Genomic DNA, 16,329 nt, shown 5'->3' with positions numbered 1-16,329 from the left:
GAGGCTGAGGCTGTAAGAAACCAGTGCAGATCCAGGACAGGGGTGCCTCTTGTGCCCCCCGGGGGCGCCTGCAGACATGGCGCTCAGCCCTGAGGCCCCATCTGTTGCCAGCCCCTGTCCCACTGTGCAAAGGAGTAAAGTGAGGTGAGCCCAGCGTGATCTGCCAAGGTTGCTGGTGAGTGGGTGAAGAACAGGAAGGGACCAGGCCCTCAGGTGACCTGAGCCCAAGGCAGATGCCAGCTCCCTGACCCAGAGCGGAGCGCAACTCGGAAAGCCACCATCCACCACTACCCCCTCGCCCCACCAAGACCCTGATGGCCCAAGGATCTGAACTCCAGCTCCAAAATTCATGCAAATTCAATACTCTACTCCGTAATATATCAGGGTTTGTTTTTATATAAAAATAACCTTTTTCCCTAAATTTTTGCGCTAGGAAAACATGCCATGCTCACCGTGTGGCTTTATATACCGTGCCCCCAGCCCTGGTCCCGTGGGGTCTAGAGCCATGGCCTGAGGGTCGTGGAGCAGGCGGGGAGGGGGCCCAGGACGGCGGGCAGGGTCCTCAGGCTGAGGCAGGGCAAGGTGGGGGCAGGTGGGGGAGCCCGGCTGGGTGGCTGGGTGGCGCTGGGGCCCTGGGTGCCGCTGCCTTCACTGGTGGAGGTAGGCTTCCAGCCACATGTTGCCAGACTTCTTCAGGGACCTGGGAGGCGGGGGGCAGGAAGAGGTAAGGGACTCAAGCGCAAATATGAACCCCCTCCCCCCACGATGATGAGCGTGAGTAGAGGCGTCCCCGTTCCCCGGTGAGTCCCTGTCCCCTGGGCCAGGCAGCTGGGTGGGGCTGGAGGGGAGGATTGGGAGAGGAGGCTACACGCTCATTAACTGGAGCGGGACCTAGACCTTGAGTCGGGAGGGGGACAGCCAAGGCCAAGTCCAGGCAGGGACCAGGGTGGGCCTGTCTCTCCTTCACCCAGCTCTCTCTGTTGCTTCCTCCTGCTGAGCCCCGCTAAGGCTTGGAATCTGCCCACCAGGAGCCTGACATCAGGCAGAGGAACCAGAAACATCAAGAACTTGCTAGGAAACCCTATGCCAGGTGTCCTAAAGGGGCCATGCCAAGTGGCAGTGGCCCCAAGGATTGGGCTGGGAAGGGCCATGAAGAAGTAGGCGGGACTGGTGGCGCAGTGGTTAAGAATCCGCCTGCCAGTGCAGGGGACACACGTTTGAGCCCCGGTCCAGGAAGATCCCACGTGCCGCGAGCAACTAAGCCAGCGCGCCATAACTACTGAGCCGGCGCTCTAGAGCCCGCAAGCCATGACTACTAAAGACCGCGCACCTAGAGCCCGTGATCACAACAATAGAAGCCACCACAGTGAGAAGCCCGCGCACTGCAACGAAGAGTAGCCCCCGCTCACCGCAACTACAGGAAGCCCACGCGCAGCAACAAAGACGCGACACAGCCAAAAATTAATTAATTAATTAAAAAAAGGAGAAGTAGGTGTTCCAACACCAGTATAGAAGGAAGGGCATCCAAGTAAAGGGAACAGCATGTGCTAAGGCACAGAGGTGGAAGAGCTCCGGCTGAGAATCCAGCCTCTGTTTCCCCACGGCCAAGGCTACCATCAGGGCCAAGCCATGTCACCCCTGGACAGCTGCAGGAACCCCCACTCTGTTCTTTCTGCCCCATCAGTACATTCCCACAGTCAGAGCATCTTTCCAAAATCGTGCCCCTCCTCCACTCAGCAACTCTCCCACTCACCTAGCATACTCCTGCCTCAGGGCCTTTGCACGGCTATTCCTTTGCCCCAAATCTGCTTCCCCTAGATTTCTCCATGGCCAGCCCTCTCCCCTCCTCCCTGTCTTGCTCACACATTGCCTTCTTAATACCACCCACCGTGCCACCCCACTAAAAATTGCAACCCTGCCTGCACCACCCAGTCCCTCTCCTGCCCCCACCCTCAGGTTTTGTGGTTTTGTTTTGTTTTTTGCCGAAGCACTTCTGCCCTTCTCACATGTTCTGTAATTTACTTATTTTAACTGCCTTTTTTCTGTTTCCCCCGCTCAGATGTCAGCTCCAGGAAGGCAGGGATGTCAGCCTGTTCTGCTCACTGATGTATCTGTAGCACCAAGGACAGGGCCTGGGCCTATGGTAGGTGCTCCCTAAACCCTGGCTACGTGGGCGGACACTGGGAAGGGAGGTCACGGGCTGAGGGCAGAAAGGCTGATCGGAAAGGCCTTGGATGCCAGCTTCTACAGAGGAGCCCACGTGAGCTCAGAGAGCCAGGTGGGTGCTCAGGACGGGGCTGACCAGGCCGAGGGTGGGCAGGGGCCCCCAGGGAGCCACCGTGAGCAAAGAACCCTTACCCGATGATGTCCACCAGGGCGGTGAGGAAGGGCTTCACCTCGTAGCTGAGGCCGTGCTTGGCGCACAGGGCCTTGACCAGCGGGGCCACCCTGCGGTAGTTGTGCCTCGGCATCGTGGGGAAGAGGCTGGGGGCGGGGAGAGCATGTGCTGGCACCCCCACCCACCCATCACCCCCCGGGCCCCGCTCACCACCTCTCCCGGGCCCTCCAGGAAATCCAGGGCTCACGTCTCGGCCTCCCTGGGGGAAGACTGGACAGAGAGGCTCAGGCCTCACTCCCACCCCCGTGGGCCCCCGGGGCCCGCGCTCACTGGTGCTCAATCTGGAAGTTGAGGTGTCCGCTGAACCAGTCAAGGAAGACAGAGGGCTCCACGTTGCATGTGGCTGCCAGCTGCCAGGAGCGGGCGGGGCACACGTGAGGGGGCTGGCACGGAGCCCGACCCCATGGCAGCCCCATCAGCGCCCCCATGCCTCTCCGCTGGGACCCCACCCCCACCCCCAGGATGGACCCCGCCTCTGCTGCCCACCTGAGAGCTGGCCCAGTCCCGGTGCTTCTCGTGGCCGATCTCCTTGGGGATGTGGTTCATCTGTGTGATCCACACGAACCAGTGGCTCTCCAGGACCCTGTGAGGGGAGGCTCAGGCGCTATCCCACGTCCAGCTGACCACTCAGACCTGGGCCTCAGCTTCCCCATCTGTACTACGGGATTGCGGCAACCCCTCCCCGCTAGTGTTTAAAGCTGCTGAGTGGTGCAGGGGCCACTGCCAGGCTGCTAGAGTTGCCCTACTCAAGACGGGGGACACCCCCGGGGCCGCTCGTGAGCCGGGCCGCTTCCCTGAGGCCTGCCACCCCCAGGGTCTTGCCACTCGACAACCCAGGGAGACAGTACTGTCCCCATTCTGCAGATGCGGACATGGAGGGCTGAGGTCAGGGGCCCCTGCCGCCTGTGTGTGAGCTCCCCACACCCCGCCATGCCAAACCTGGCCATACCTGACAGCCACAAAGAGGAACAGCGCCCCAGGAACACCATAGAAGGGAATGTAGGAAAAGAGGAAGCGGGCGTAGAAGCTGGCGGCCCAGAGCAAGTCCTGTAGAGGAGGGAGGAGGAGGGCAGAGGCCTCGAGGCAGCCGGGAAGGGGAGCTGGGTCATCCTGGACGGGCACGTCACCGCCCCTCTCTGGGCCTGGGTGTCTCAGCCAAGTAAGTGGATAGGATCCTTGCCCTGCCAGCCTCAGGGGGCTGACCATGGAGGTGAAGGTGCCGTGCAGGGGTGCGGGCTGAGGGAAGCCTTGCCCGGGAAGACAAATGCCTGGCAGGGGGGGCCCAGTGGATCCCTAGCCCCAGGGAGGACACCCCACCGTGAGAGACCCACAGCACGCCCTGTGCATACGCCCGCTCTCCCCCTGCAACCACACACAGGCACACACTCACTCCCCCTGCGCGGGTGCACACGCCTACCGCACCATCACAGGCACAGCTGTTTGCGTTGGTTGAGAGGGGCTGCCCCCTCTCGCCCCACCTCCTGCCACCACAGCTGTACGCCCAGGGGACCCGAGCAGGGCCCCCACTCACCATCCACTGCATGCACACCAGCATGTACGCCAGGTTTTCCACCTCGAAGTTCACCAGGGTGAGCAGCGGCGGGCCGACTGCAAGGAGAGGCGTGAGAGGGCTCAGGGGTGGGGCGGGGCACAGGGCTGGGGGCGGGGCTCTGCTCCTCCAGGAAGGCCAGCGGCACTTGGTGCTGGTCCCATCCTGCTGGGATGAGCCCGCATCACCCACAAGGCCCGGTCCTCACTCATTCCCTCCGTGTCTGAGCCTCTCCAGAGGGGTCCTCGCCCCGCCACCTCCTGTGCCTCTTCAGCAGGTCGGCACCAGCCTTATACATCCGCGCCCTTTCATCCTCACCTTGTTGCCCCAACGATTGCCCTAGAGCTCTGGCTCGCCCTGCGGTGAGGGTAGGAAAGAACTCTGAAAGCTCCAGGCAAGACTGTGGTTGCTCCCTTCTGCCGGAAGGTACCCCAGGCAGAGGGAAGGGCTGGGGCAAAGGCCTGGCGATGGAAGTCGGCATGGGCTGCAGGCTAGGGCGACCAGAGAGAGGCCGGGAGAGACCTGGAGGTGCCGTGCTGAGGGGGCTGGAAGCGTCAGGTGGACCGTGCAGGCCCCGGCATGGCTCCCACCCCCAGGGGGACAAGCGGACACTCACTCAGGAAGAAGTACAGGTGCTGGTGGTTGTAGGGTAAGTATCTACGCTTCTTCTTGCCGTACTGTGGGGACAGGCAGCCGTTGGGGAGGGCGGCTCTCCAGGCCCTCCTTGTCCCAGGCAGGGTCAGGGGGACGGCTGGGGCCCAGGGGCCAAGGCAACTTTGGATTCTAGCCAACTGGGAAAGGGGGAAGGGGTACCTCCAGAGCAGGGGCTCAGCCTGGAGCTACAGTCGGGGGCTGGGTCAGGGGCTGGGCCACAGCAGGGGGTTCAGGGACTACCAGTTCCCCTCTGCTGCAGGCCCAGCCCGAGCGTGTCCCCCATGCACCTCGACAGACGATTCCCCCAGAAGGAAGACGGGCGCCACGGTCACATCCGGGTCCTTGTGGAAGATGTTGGGCTTGGCGTGGTGCTGGAAGTGGCGGAAGTTCCACCAGTGGGCAGAGAAGCCCTGCAGGGGAGGGGGCTCTCAGGAGTGGGGCCGAGCCGCGCCCCCCTTCCATGGCAACCGCACACTTGCGCAGACCCAGTGCGGCCCCCCCCACTAAGCCCCTCCCTGGCTGCCCACCACTTGCCCCCAGCCTCACCTTCAGCTGCCCCATCACAAACTGCTGGGCCACGTGGTTCCACCGGGACTTCCTGAAGATGGAGGTGTGGCCCAGATCGTGCTGTAGACACCAGCTCTGGGCCTGGGGAGACGCAGGGTCAGGAGCCGAGGCAGGGAGCCGCCTGGGGCCGAGCCCTGGGCCCCGGCCAGCCCTCCCAGCTCGCAGGGCACCCCCAAAGCTGGCACTCCACTCTAGACCCTAGTAGGCCAGTTTCCTCGGGAGGTCCAGGGGCTGCGGGTCTGTCATGGAGCTGTAGGCGGCAGCCGTCCAGCTCCCAGCCGTGGGCTCCCTCTGGGCTTATTAAGTAAAGAGCTTCCTTCGCATATTTAAACTGTAGCTTGACCCACAGATACACACTTATGGGCCTGGTCATTCATTCATTCATTCGTGCAGCAAGTATGTCCCGAGTGTCCACGTGTGCCAGGCCCTGTGTCTGTTGGTCAGTTTGGGTGTCTGCAAGATAGTGCTGGGGTCACCTGGGAGACGGCCAGGATGAGGGCGGCCAGGGTGCTGGGCACCCAGCCGGGGCCGAGGAGGTAGACGATGAGCCAGGCGAGCATCTCCATGGCCAGGATGTGGCCCAGCAGGAAAGCGAAGAAGGTGGGCTTGGCCTCAAACAGCTTCATGTCCTCGACCGCCTGGCGCAGGGCTCGGAAGTCCTCGATCAGCTGGGCCTGCCATGGCGGCACGGCTGGTCAGCCGAGGAAGCGAGGGAGGCCCCAGGCGTCCCCGGAACCCCCCCCCCACCGCAACAGCCACTCCTCCCAGCGTCAGGCCCAGTGGGTCTGTGGCCGAAGGGGACGGAGGGACCAGAGTGCCCAGCCTGGGGTGTGAGCTGGGTTGCTGGCTGGCGGTAAAGGCTCCTCCACCACCCACAAAAGGTGTGGGGTACCTGAGAAGCAGGGAAAACCCCGAGAGTGCAGCTCATCAAAATCCTCATCATAGATGGGGATGCAGAGCCCAGAGCAGGGAAGGGGCTTGCCTGGGGTCCCCCAGCAAACGCTGGTGTGGGTGTCCCTACGGCTCTGCCTACAACTGTCTGCCCAGGAAGGGATGGCAGACCCAGCCTTGGCCCCAGGGCCCCTTGGGATAATTCGAATGAAGCTGCCACTGGCAATGCCTTCCATCCCCTCCAGCCCCCCACTGGGGGCTTAGCCTCCACCAGGGCCCTTCTCACATTCTGGGGTCCATCCTGGCTGGGCTCCTCCGGGGCCAGCTCTCCAATCAGCAGGGGCTGCAGGAACTTGCGCACAAAATTGAGGTCCTGGTGGAAGGCGTGGAAGGCATCCTGAAGGAGAGCAGACAGTCAGGTGGACAGACAAGACGGCTGGAGTAGCACCCAGAGGCAGCAGGCAGAGACAAAGTGGAAGGGCTGTTGATGGAAGGGCAGAGCAGACAGAAAGACAGGCAGGCAGGCAGGCAGTCCGCTGGTGTTTCAGCCGTCACAGAAATAGGACCACACGGGTCAGCCTTGCCTGTGAGCCCTCCCTGGTCCTCCCCAGGCCTTGGGTGCCCCAAGAGACATCCCTCGCCTGCCAGGCTCCAGCTGTTTCACGCCACCATGGGGCCCTTCCCCAAATTTGGTCGGGCATTTTAAAATCTGGACTAACAGGGGACTTCCCTGGTGGTCCAGTGGGTAAGACTCTGTGCTCCCAATGCAGGGGGCCCGGGATCGATCCCTGGTTGGAGGAACTAGATCCCACATGCATGGCGCAACTAAGAGCCCGCGTGCTGCAACTAAGACCCGGCGCGGCCACAATAATAAATAAATAAATATATATATTTTTTAAAAGTCTGGATTGGGACTTCCCTCGTGGCACAGTGGTTAAGAATCCGCCTGCCAATGCAGGGGACACAGGTTCGAGCCCTGGTCCGGGAAGATCCCACGTGCCACGGAGCAACTAAGCCCGTGCGCCACAACTACTGAAGCCCGCATGCCTAGAGCCTGTGCTCCGCCACAAGAGAAGCCACCGCGATGAGAAGCCCGCGCACCGCAACGAAGAGTAGCCCCCGCTCGCTGCAACTAGAGAAAGCCCGGGCGCAGCAACGAAGACCCAACGCAGCCAAAAATAAATTAATTAATTAATTAATTTTAAAAAATAAATCAGGATTTACAGAAAGTTCTCCCTGGAAGACTCTGATTCCTTTCCTGAAAGGGTTTGACTTTTCCAAAAAGATCACTGGAAAGCTTTCTTGAAATCATATGCTTTTCTACTGGGTCACAAACATCAGATTAATCACCTTTCACAAACACAAGCAGTGGGTAAAACGTGGGTGAGGAAACTCGCAATTGACGACCACTGGACCACCGGGAGAAAAAAAAATCAGTCGAGGACCACACAGCCCGAAGATGCTCAAACAGTTAAACTCACTTGATTTTAAAAGCAGGAGTGGAAAATATAAGTTTTTTAAACAGTAAGTTAAATAAACAATCTAACATTCCTGTGATTCTCTGTCATGGGGGCGGGGTGCAGAGTAGGAGAAGGGGTTGGAGGAAGAGAGCCACCCCAGGAAAGATAAAGGGCTGTGGAAAGGGGCCGGTCAGGAAGTGACCCCGACCTCTAGCACCGGGCAGTTCTGAAGTGTGAGTAAACTTGAACTTCACGCTTGGGACTCACTCAGTCTTCCTGATCTAGCCCTGGTGTCACTGGCTCATTGCTGTTCACAGCTCTTCAACCAATTTTTATCTTTGCACTTTCGGAGGCTCTCTCTGAGAGAGCCAACCCCCAGCCGGCCAGCAGCCTGAACTGTGGAAGCAGTGCCTGGTGGGTGTTAAAACAGCAGGGCCCCTGCACTCACTTCAGGACATCCCACACCGTCCCATCCCCGGGGACAGAAACACCTCAGGCCCCTCCAGCTCCCACCTGAAGGCCACCCCTGCAGGATTCACCCAAGGGGTCCCCTTTCTTGCTGCCTGCTCTCTTACTGGCGCAGGGCAGTCTGAGGACCTGGGGGCTCAGAGGATGTAGCTTCTGGGATAACCTAGGCCCTTGTGAAGGCTGACTTGGGGCCCCTCCGTGGAGCTCATCATAGGGGAAGGGGTTGTATAGGTACAGACCTCACCCTCACGACGGAAGAGCCTTGATGGAGGGGCAGCACCCCTGGGAGGGGCGGGGAGGGGAGGCTGGCCCCACAGGAAGCTGCCCGGGCGCTGGCCTACTGGGGAGCTGCAGGAGTGGCACTGGCTGGGGAGCTAAGAGGAAAATTGCTCTTGTGATTGGTTGACCCCGCTTACTGTGACCTTGAGCGAGTCTGTTCTCCTGCCTGGAACTAGGCAAATCCAGGGGGAACATCAAAGGGGTGCGCCCCCAGGGCCTTTCGGGCTCTGGACTATAGAGCACTAAGGTTCTTTTCTTTTTAATTATAGTCAAACACACATAAAATTGACCATCGTCACCATTTGGAAGTGTACAGTTCAGTGGCATTAAGTGTACTCACAGTGTTGGGGTAACCAGCACCGCCACCCACCTCCAAACCTTTTTCATCTTCCCCAATTGAAACTCTGTCCCCATGAAACCCTAGCTCACCATTTCCACCTCCCCCCGGCCTCTGGAAACCACCGTGCTGCTTTCTGTCTCTACGAATTGACTCACAGAAACTTCCTTGGCGGTCCAGTGGTTAAGACTCCGCGCTTCCACTGCAGCGGGCACGGGTTCCACCCCTGGTCAGGGAACTAAGATCCCACCTGCTTCGAGGTGCGGCCGAAAAAAGAAGAATTGACTCGTAGAAGAGGAATCATACAGTATTTGTCCTTTTGTGACGGACTTGTCACTTAGCGTAATGTCTTCAAGGTTCATCCATGTGTGGCATGTCAGAATTTCCTTCCTTTTTAAGGCTGAGCGAGCGTTGACTCTGATTACCTCTCGTTTTCTTTGAAACCGCCCTGGTGGCACACAGGGCCCAAATGCACACAGAGGCACACGGCATGCTACAGAGAGTGTGACACCAGAGGTGCACACGTGTCACGGAAGTGCGGTGCCTTAAGGACGCGCCTCCACGCGTGCAGACGTCACCACCGACCCACTAAGGCTCCCAGACACGCTTGGGAATACGCGCACAGGCAAGGCCACAAGAACACCCAGACACACACAACCTGGCACACACACAAACTCACAGAGCAGATGTGTGTACTGTGGCTCCGGCCCCAGGCTTTCCTCTCTCCCAGCCCCGCTCTCTCACGACCTCTGTGTCTGTTCTGGGGCCACCCCAGCGCCCGGCAGACCTCAGATGCTCCAGGGCCATGCTGAGGAGCTGTGGGAGCAGCTCTCCCTCCCCAACTCCTTTCCCTTGGTCCTGATTCACCCAAGCCAGGCCTGGAAATGCCCTGAAGGAGGACAGAGCCAGGCTTGCCCGAGGGACCCCCAGCCAGGCATGTCCTTTGCACTGAGGAAGGAAGGTGTGCGCCCCCTCAGGTCCGGGCAGGGACATCCCAGAGTTGGTGGACAAGCCTTCAGCTGGTGGGTGGGAAAGCGCGGGGCTGTGCCAGGTCCTCGGATAGCAGCTCGGGCTCCTGGGGCTGGGTGGGCACTGCTGAGCCTACGCTTCTTGCCGTTTGAGTACCAACAAGGTGGGTCCCTGGCCGCAGACCAAAACCTCAGCAAACAGCTTTTTCTGGAACATTGGCTTGGGCCATGTGACTCAGTCCTCTTTGGCCTCTGCTTAAGGATTCAGGAGCTGGGCAGAAGACTCAGAGAGGTTGAGCCACTTACCCAAGGTCACACAGCTCCATTTGGTGGCGGTTGGACCAGAACTTGGTCTGACTGTAAAACTGTGCTTGTGGCCACTCGGCAGTAGCCCCAGGGTGGCCACTCCTGGTCAGAGGGGAGGCAGTGGGTCTCCTAGGTGGAGGGAAGGGGCCCTCATCACGAGGCTGGTCACCATCCCGAGGAGCCAAGGATCTGGCTGCTTGGAGACCGGGCTGTGGGGGTCAGGATGGTGGTCCTGGTGTTTCTGGGGCTGCACTGACCAAGTTTCAGTGTACTGCAGGAGGCCCCACCCCTGATGCGCCTGGAAACGTCCTCCCAGGGGCATAGGTGCAAACTTTGTGACCCTCTCCCACAGGGATGGCAACTGAGGCCTCTCACTAGTTCTTGGAACAGAGTTGGGTGAAACTTTTAGAATTCAAACGATGTCTCTAAACATAAGCTGCGGTTGACAGGGACAGGCCCTTGTTCACAGGGGTGGCCTCAGAGCCCTGCACAGAGCTGGGGCAGGATGGCAGGTGTGCATAAGTGGGCAAGGAGCTCACAAGCCAGGCGTCTGAACCATTTTGCGCGTGAGGGAACAGAGGCTCTGGCCTGCCCAGGTCAGAGTTTGTAGTGGCAGAGCTGGGATTCGAATCCAGGTCTATCTTCTGTGACGTCCCTGCTCTCCCAGGACAGAGCTCCCACCCAGCCTTGCTTCAGTCCCTGGAAGCCTCAGAGTGGCTCCTGCCCTGCCGCCAGCCCCACCTTGAACTCCAGGTAGCAGCTGGTTAAGGGTGGGAGTGGGGAGACTCAGGAGCCAGACTGCAGGGGATGGAGTCTGAGCCGCCACTTAGGAGCTGAGCCCTGGAGCCACAGACAAGGTCGCAACCCCTCTCCATCCTATATTTTGTCAGTAAATCAGGAACCACAAATACCCATCTCGTGGAGCTGCTGGGAGGACTGAGTCAGTGCAGGCAGAGCACTTAGAAGGGGCCTGGTGTCCAGTGAGATTCAGGCCCACAGGCCTGAGGCAGGAGGGTGGAGGTGCGTGCGCCCTGCTGGTCACTGTCCTGGCCAGCCTGAGGCTAGGAAACAGGAGGGGCTGGCAGCCTCCTTCCACCCCAGAGATAAGGTAGGGGCGGGGAGCATTTCTGGTCACTTCTCCAAAGAATCTGGAATGTTCCAGATCGGGAAGGGGGTAGAGCAGGGAAGGAAGCAGGGCTGCTGGGGGCTCAGGTGGTCTGGGTCTGCTCCTCTTAACCTCAGCTCAGGAGGCAGCAGTGGGTTGTGAGGATGGGAGAGTGGACACACCCAGGAATTTCTTCCTCCCTCCCTCTCCTGGCTGGGAAGATAAAGCAGGATCTCACGCCCAGGTCAGATGCTCCTTCTCATCCTCTCCCTGGGTCTCCTCACAGGAGGCCAATGGGGAGGCACTATCAGTATCCCCATTTTATAGATGAGGAAACTGAGGCCAAAGGGCACACAGCCCTGAACATGAGCATCAACTCCCGTTGGAGCAGCAGAGCCCAGCTCAAGGATGGATGTCCTCAGGAAGTTGCCCCTGTCCCCCCAGCACCCCTGGTGTCCCTGGTGACAGGTGTGGTGGTGGTGGGGGGGGTTCCTCCATCCAGCACCCTTGGCCTCACAGGTGTCACTGACCCAGCGGTGGCCTGAAGTGGCCAGACCCTCTGGCCCCGGGTCATCTCTCCACCACTGAGCTCTGGCTCTTTCCCGCTGCTGTTTCCTGAGAAACCCATGGCTGCCACTTGGGCACCCTTGGGAGGAAATGCAGAGGGACTGCCGGCGTGCTTAGGATACTAGCATCCCCACCCCTGCTCCCCAAGTTCCTGCCCAGCACCATATGATCCGACGCCTCCCCCAGGGCACTGCCATCCCCCTCTTGCCCCACCAGGGGCCTGGGTGGGTGGGGACATTGCAGAAAACACCCACAGAGCCCAGAGAGGTCACACTTCACGGGCAGTGGCCCTTAGGCAGCTCTCAAGGCAGCTGGCGTGGTAAGCGGAAGCAGAGCACGGCTTCCTCAGCTCTGGAGCCAGGTTGTCTGAGCTCCTGGCCAGCCCCTGTCTCCGGCCCCACCCTCGCTCCACAGCCTCAGATCTGCCCAGACCTGCCCCTCCCCAACTCCCAGATACAAACCCCACCCTCCAAGCCCAAGGACAAAGGCCCTGCCCTTTGAGGGTTCCAAGAAGGTCCCTTCAAATCACCCATATTCAACCTCAGTCTCGTCATCTGCAAAATGGGCTAACGCTAGGACTACCTCTGAAGTTTGTCTTCTCAAGACCACACTGAGCTAAATCCTAATGGTTCCTGTTGGTGTGCCTGAGCCCACAGCATCACCTGCCCCCTGCCCTGGACATACCTGCACGCCAGGGCCCAGGTGAATGGCCACCTCTTACAAGCGGCCTCCCCTGGGGAGGGCAGGTCCCCACCATCTCTTAATGCCTCCCCCTTCTCCTAGGAGGCTCTGCCTTCCCCCTCCTCATTAAGGATCTGTTTAAATGTATATCAGATTCCCCTGGCTTCCCTGCTCTCCCCTTCAAGCTCCCCTTAGAATAAAACAAAAGTCCTGCTTCCCCTGCTACCTCTGGACCACACTGCCTGCCCTTCTCCTCACTGCTGTGCTCCAGCCACGCTGATAGCTGATAGCCTTGCTGTTCCTTAAATGCACGGAGTACAGTCCCACCTCTGAGCCTTTGTCCTAGCTGGTCCCTCTGCCAAGGAACATTCTCCTAGCAGATTTTTTTTTTTTTTTTTTTTTTTTTGCGCAGCATGTGGGTTCTTAGTTCCCCGACCAGGGATCAAACCCGTGCCCCCTGCAGCGGAAAAGCGGAGTCCTAACCACTGGACGCCCAGGGAAATCCCTCCTAGCACAGTTTTTTTGTTCACAGCTTTATCTTCAGAGGTTAGAACAGGGTTTGGCACGTAGGATATGCTCGCTGCATATCTGCTGTTGGATTTAATGATTTGATAATTGAAGAATGAATGAATGAATGAAATAAACAGCTAAGTGGCAGTGAAGCAGGTGGTTAAGAGCATGGGCTGTGGATTCAAATCCCAGACCCATCATTTAATTTCAAGTCACTTTGCCTCTCTGAGTCTGTTTTCTCATCTTTAAAATGGAGATAGCAGTAACAGTACCTGTCCCATAGAGGTATCGTGAGGATTCAAAGAGGGAGTATCTATAAATCAAGCACTGAGTTCAGAGCCTGGCACATAGTAGGTGCTCGGCACCCAGCCCTGGTAAGCTCATGATCAGCAGCGGCTGGGCCTCACCCCTCCATGGCTGGCTCCACTAGTCTCAGGCCGCCTATGACTCTTAGACAAACCTGGCCCAAGGCCCAGAGCACTCTCCCCAGGGTACCCGGCTTTGTATCCCAGGATGGCCACAGACTGACTTCGCGGCGCAGGGACTCTGGGCATTTCCTGGCAGGAAGGCTTTTGTGGCGTCAACAGGAGAACAGCTGGTGGGCAGCAAGGGCTGCTGAAAGGTGGCTGCGGGCACAGAGCCCGGCAAGAGGGCTGCCCCACCCCCACCCGTGTTCCAGGGCCGGGGATGGCGTGCCTGGGGTCTGGGCTGGACCACACAGGGCACTGGGGTGATCTGATCCCTGCTCTGCCCTGTGGGCCCACCACAGACAAAGACTGGGGTCCCCCAACCCCAGCCTCCTCACAACCCCTTTGGCCTGAACAGACCAGGTATTTCTGGCAACTCCAGCCCAGGGTTTGGGGCCTCGGGGAAGCTAAGAGATGGCCTAACATCATGTCCTGTTACAGCCATGAATGAACCAGACAAGGTCACCCAGCAAAGACGTGGCTATGCCATGGCTGTGCACTGCACTCTACAGTCTGCAGGGCGCACTCCCACTTATCAACTGGCGACATAAACTGACCAGGAACAACTACATAGCAGCTCTGGGGCCACGGAGTTGAGAAGGCACAGTCCTGCCCTCAGCCGGCTCACTGTCTGGCCCAGCTGTCCCCACTTTACAGATGAGGAAACTGAGGTTCAGAGGAGCGATATGCCTGGCTCCAGGTCCCTCAGAGCCTCCAATGGCAGAGCCAGGACCTGGCCCCAGGGAACGGACAGAGTGTTTTAATGGAAATGGGAAAACAGACCTTACTGGTGATGAATCAGTGAGAAACCTGTCATGGGGGGCGGGTCTCAGGGTCTAGAGCTAAATGGGGTTCCCACACGGGAAGGCCCCCAGCACAGACCTAGGCACCAAGCAGGAAAAAACGATTCGTAAATATTCTCCATCGTCTTCCTCTTGCCAGCCTCCATCCCGTCCGACAGGTCAGAGGTTGAAAAAAAGGCCAGAGGAGCCGCCCCCAGCATCCTGGAGGGGTGGCCAGGGCTCAGCCAGGCTGAGGGGGGAGGGGCTGTGGCACCTCATGCCCCCCACGCCCTGGCAGCAACACACACATGTATAATCACGCACACAAACACATGCCTCGTTCGCACGTGTACAGGCCTAACACGGTCACACACTCCCTGGCCCACAGTCAGCTCCAACTCCGTGGCCACCGCCGGGCCGCTCAGCACTACCCACAAGGCTTTCTCGGTCAGCTTCTAGAGTTTCAGGAGGTTTCTGACCCTAACCTCTCAGCTTCCTGGGGAAGTGAGGAAGAGACACTTTTTCCCCTAAAAGAGTCCCAGGAAGGTTGCGCAAGCCACGGGAGAAGGCAGTGGGCAGAGAGCAGATGTTTCTGGCAACAGGGGCGCTGACCCTTCTGCGATGGGACACAATCGCTTTTGTTATCTAAAGTTCCGCCAGTTAGGGATTCATCCCCTGGAATCTTGAAGACCTTCCTGGTACCCAGTGTGACCAGCCTAGAATTTTGGATGGTCAAGGACAGAGTGTCACAGCCCCAGGTCCTATTGTCCAGATGGGGGGCTGCGGGAAAAGGGGCTGGTGAGGAGCCTCATCCTGATGCTGCTCTACCAGATGGTCCCACTGGACAGGTCACATTCCTCCTTGACCGAAACATGTCTGAACATGGCTGGAAAGGGGAAGCTGGGGTCCACAGGGGCCAGCCTGTTCCTGGGGTGAATGTGCTTCCCAAAGAGGCCCACCCAGCCTGACTAGCGAAATTCTCCCCCATGCAGCTGTTAGCCCAGGAGAGGTGAGTCACGGCTCCTCAGAGCCATTTACAGCAGCTCTTGGGAGAGCCACAGACCTCTAGGCCTCACTCAAGCTTTGCTGCCCAGCCTCCAGCCTCTGATGGCACATCCTTGCCAGCCCCTGGGGAACCCGCCCTACCTCTGGCATCCAGCAAGCGCTCGGCATGAAGAGCCTGGTCTGGGAGAACCAGCACTGAGAGGAGGAACCTCAGAGCATCAGGGAGCCCCTTCACCAAGGGCCAGTTCTTTCTGCCATGACACACCCACCTCTGAGAGCCCCTTCCTCCGGCACAGATCTGCTCCAGCCCAGCCCTGGTCCACTGCCGGGGGGTATGGGTCCTCCATGCCGATGTGGTCTCCCTACTCCACATCAGGCCCCGGCTAGTAGATCCCAACTCTGGGTCCCCGGCCGGGAGGTCAAAGGTCAGCGAGAGTAAGAAGGATGCTAAGGCCCCGCCGGTGGAGCAGGGCACGGTGCCCACGAGCAGGCCCCAGCGAGCGCTGGGCTCTACCCCGCCAGCGGTGGGCGGCCTTACCGTGGCGTCCTCGGCGCCGTGGTGGCCGATGAGGCGGCTGCCCCCCGGGTGCCGCTGTGCCCAGCGGCTGATGTCGTAGACGCGACGCTCGATGACCAGCCACTTGTCGCCTGGCAGGTTGTGCGGGCGGATCTGCTCCCAGCGGAAGGTGGGCAGCGTCGCCCCCAGCTGCGCAGGTCCCCCTCCGGGCTCCCCGACGCCGCCCATGGCTGCGTGCAAAAGTCCTCGCGAAGCCGGGACCTCGCCGAACGAGACCTCTTGAGGAGCGAGGCCGCGTTCAAAGACCTCCTCCGCCGCCACCCGCTGCTCCGCGGCCCCGCCCTGCCGCTGCGGCCGCCGTACGAGCGTGCGCCGGGCTGTCTGCCGGCAACTTTTCACTCCCTTATAATCGCGCTGACAGCGCTCGCCTCGCCCTCCCCGCACCCCGGCCCCTGCCGCCGCCCCGTACCCGCCCCAATCCCGGCGCAGCGCCTTGGCCCCCATTGGCTGCGCCGCGCTCTGGCGGGGCTGGCGGGGAGGGCCGTGTCGAGGCTGGCGCGCCCCGCCCGCGAGGCTCCGCGGCCACAACACCCCGGCCTGCGGGGGGCACCGTCCGCAGCCGGGCTTGCGCTCGGCAGGGCGGGAGCGGGGCGGGGCCGGAGGGACGGAAAGCCCACAGCCTGCGTCCGCCGCGCCCTCGGGGTCCGGTCCGCGCCCAGTGGGGCCCAGAACAAGAGTCTGCGAAGAATGGGCTTCCCGCCGCGCCTCCTGGAACGTTAAACCCTGAGCGCCCAGAGGTGGGGACACTACCTAGGGGT

The 16,329-nt window shown here is 60.0% G+C and overlaps 1 protein-coding gene across 3 annotated transcripts; it reads right to left on the bottom strand.

The window, feature by feature from the left end:
- Nucleotides 1–373: 373 nt before the first annotated feature.
- Nucleotides 374–15,907, bottom strand: FADS3 (fatty acid desaturase 3). 3 transcript variants are annotated; one of them, XM_089914709.1, is made up of 12 exons: nucleotides 15,533–15,907; nucleotides 6,346–6,456; nucleotides 5,645–5,842; nucleotides 5,148–5,249; nucleotides 4,889–5,011; nucleotides 4,564–4,624; nucleotides 3,930–4,006; nucleotides 3,348–3,691; nucleotides 2,885–2,981; nucleotides 2,669–2,748; nucleotides 2,359–2,484; nucleotides 374–700 (listed from the first exon to the last, which is right to left on the bottom strand). In XM_089914709.1, the coding sequence occupies exons 1-12, from the start codon at nucleotides 15,737–15,739 to the stop codon at nucleotides 649–651; spliced, it is 1,578 nt and encodes a 525-aa protein (XP_089770835.1). In that variant the 5' UTR covers nucleotides 15,740–15,907; the 3' UTR covers nucleotides 374–648. The 3 variants fall into 3 exon arrangements, with proteins under 3 accessions (XP_089770835.1, XP_022447496.1, XP_089770837.1); XM_022591788.3 differs by having other exon boundaries at nucleotides 3,348–3,445; nucleotides 15,533–15,904; XM_089914711.1 differs by lacking the exon at nucleotides 15,533–15,907 and adding an exon at nucleotides 8,762–9,338.
- Between the last annotated feature and the right edge of the window lie 422 nt (nucleotides 15,908–16,329).

This window comes from Delphinapterus leucas, chromosome 7 (genome assembly GCF_059928025.1).
Source record: "Delphinapterus leucas isolate spDelLeu-1000000601 "Yukka" chromosome 7, BTC_Dleu_Yukka2, whole genome shotgun sequence".
NCBI lineage: Eukaryota > Metazoa > Chordata > Mammalia > Artiodactyla > Monodontidae > Delphinapterus > Delphinapterus leucas.
The sequence above is the reverse complement of the archived record's forward strand: the minus strand, read 5'-3'. Positions and strand labels throughout refer to the sequence as shown.

Coding starts and splice junctions, on each gene's coding strand:
- FADS3 (XM_089914709.1), bottom strand. CDS start 15,739: ATGGGCGGCGTCGGGGAGCCCGGAGGGGGACCTGCGCAGCTGGGGGCG. Junction 5,012..5,147: donor TTGTGATGGGGCAGCTGAAG/GTGAGGCTGGGG, acceptor CCTCCCCTGCAG/GGCTTCTCTGCCCACTGGTG. Junction 701..2,358: donor GCCCTGGTGGACATCATCGG/GTAAGGGTTCTT, acceptor CCCGCCTCCCAG/GTCCCTGAAGAAGTCTGGCA.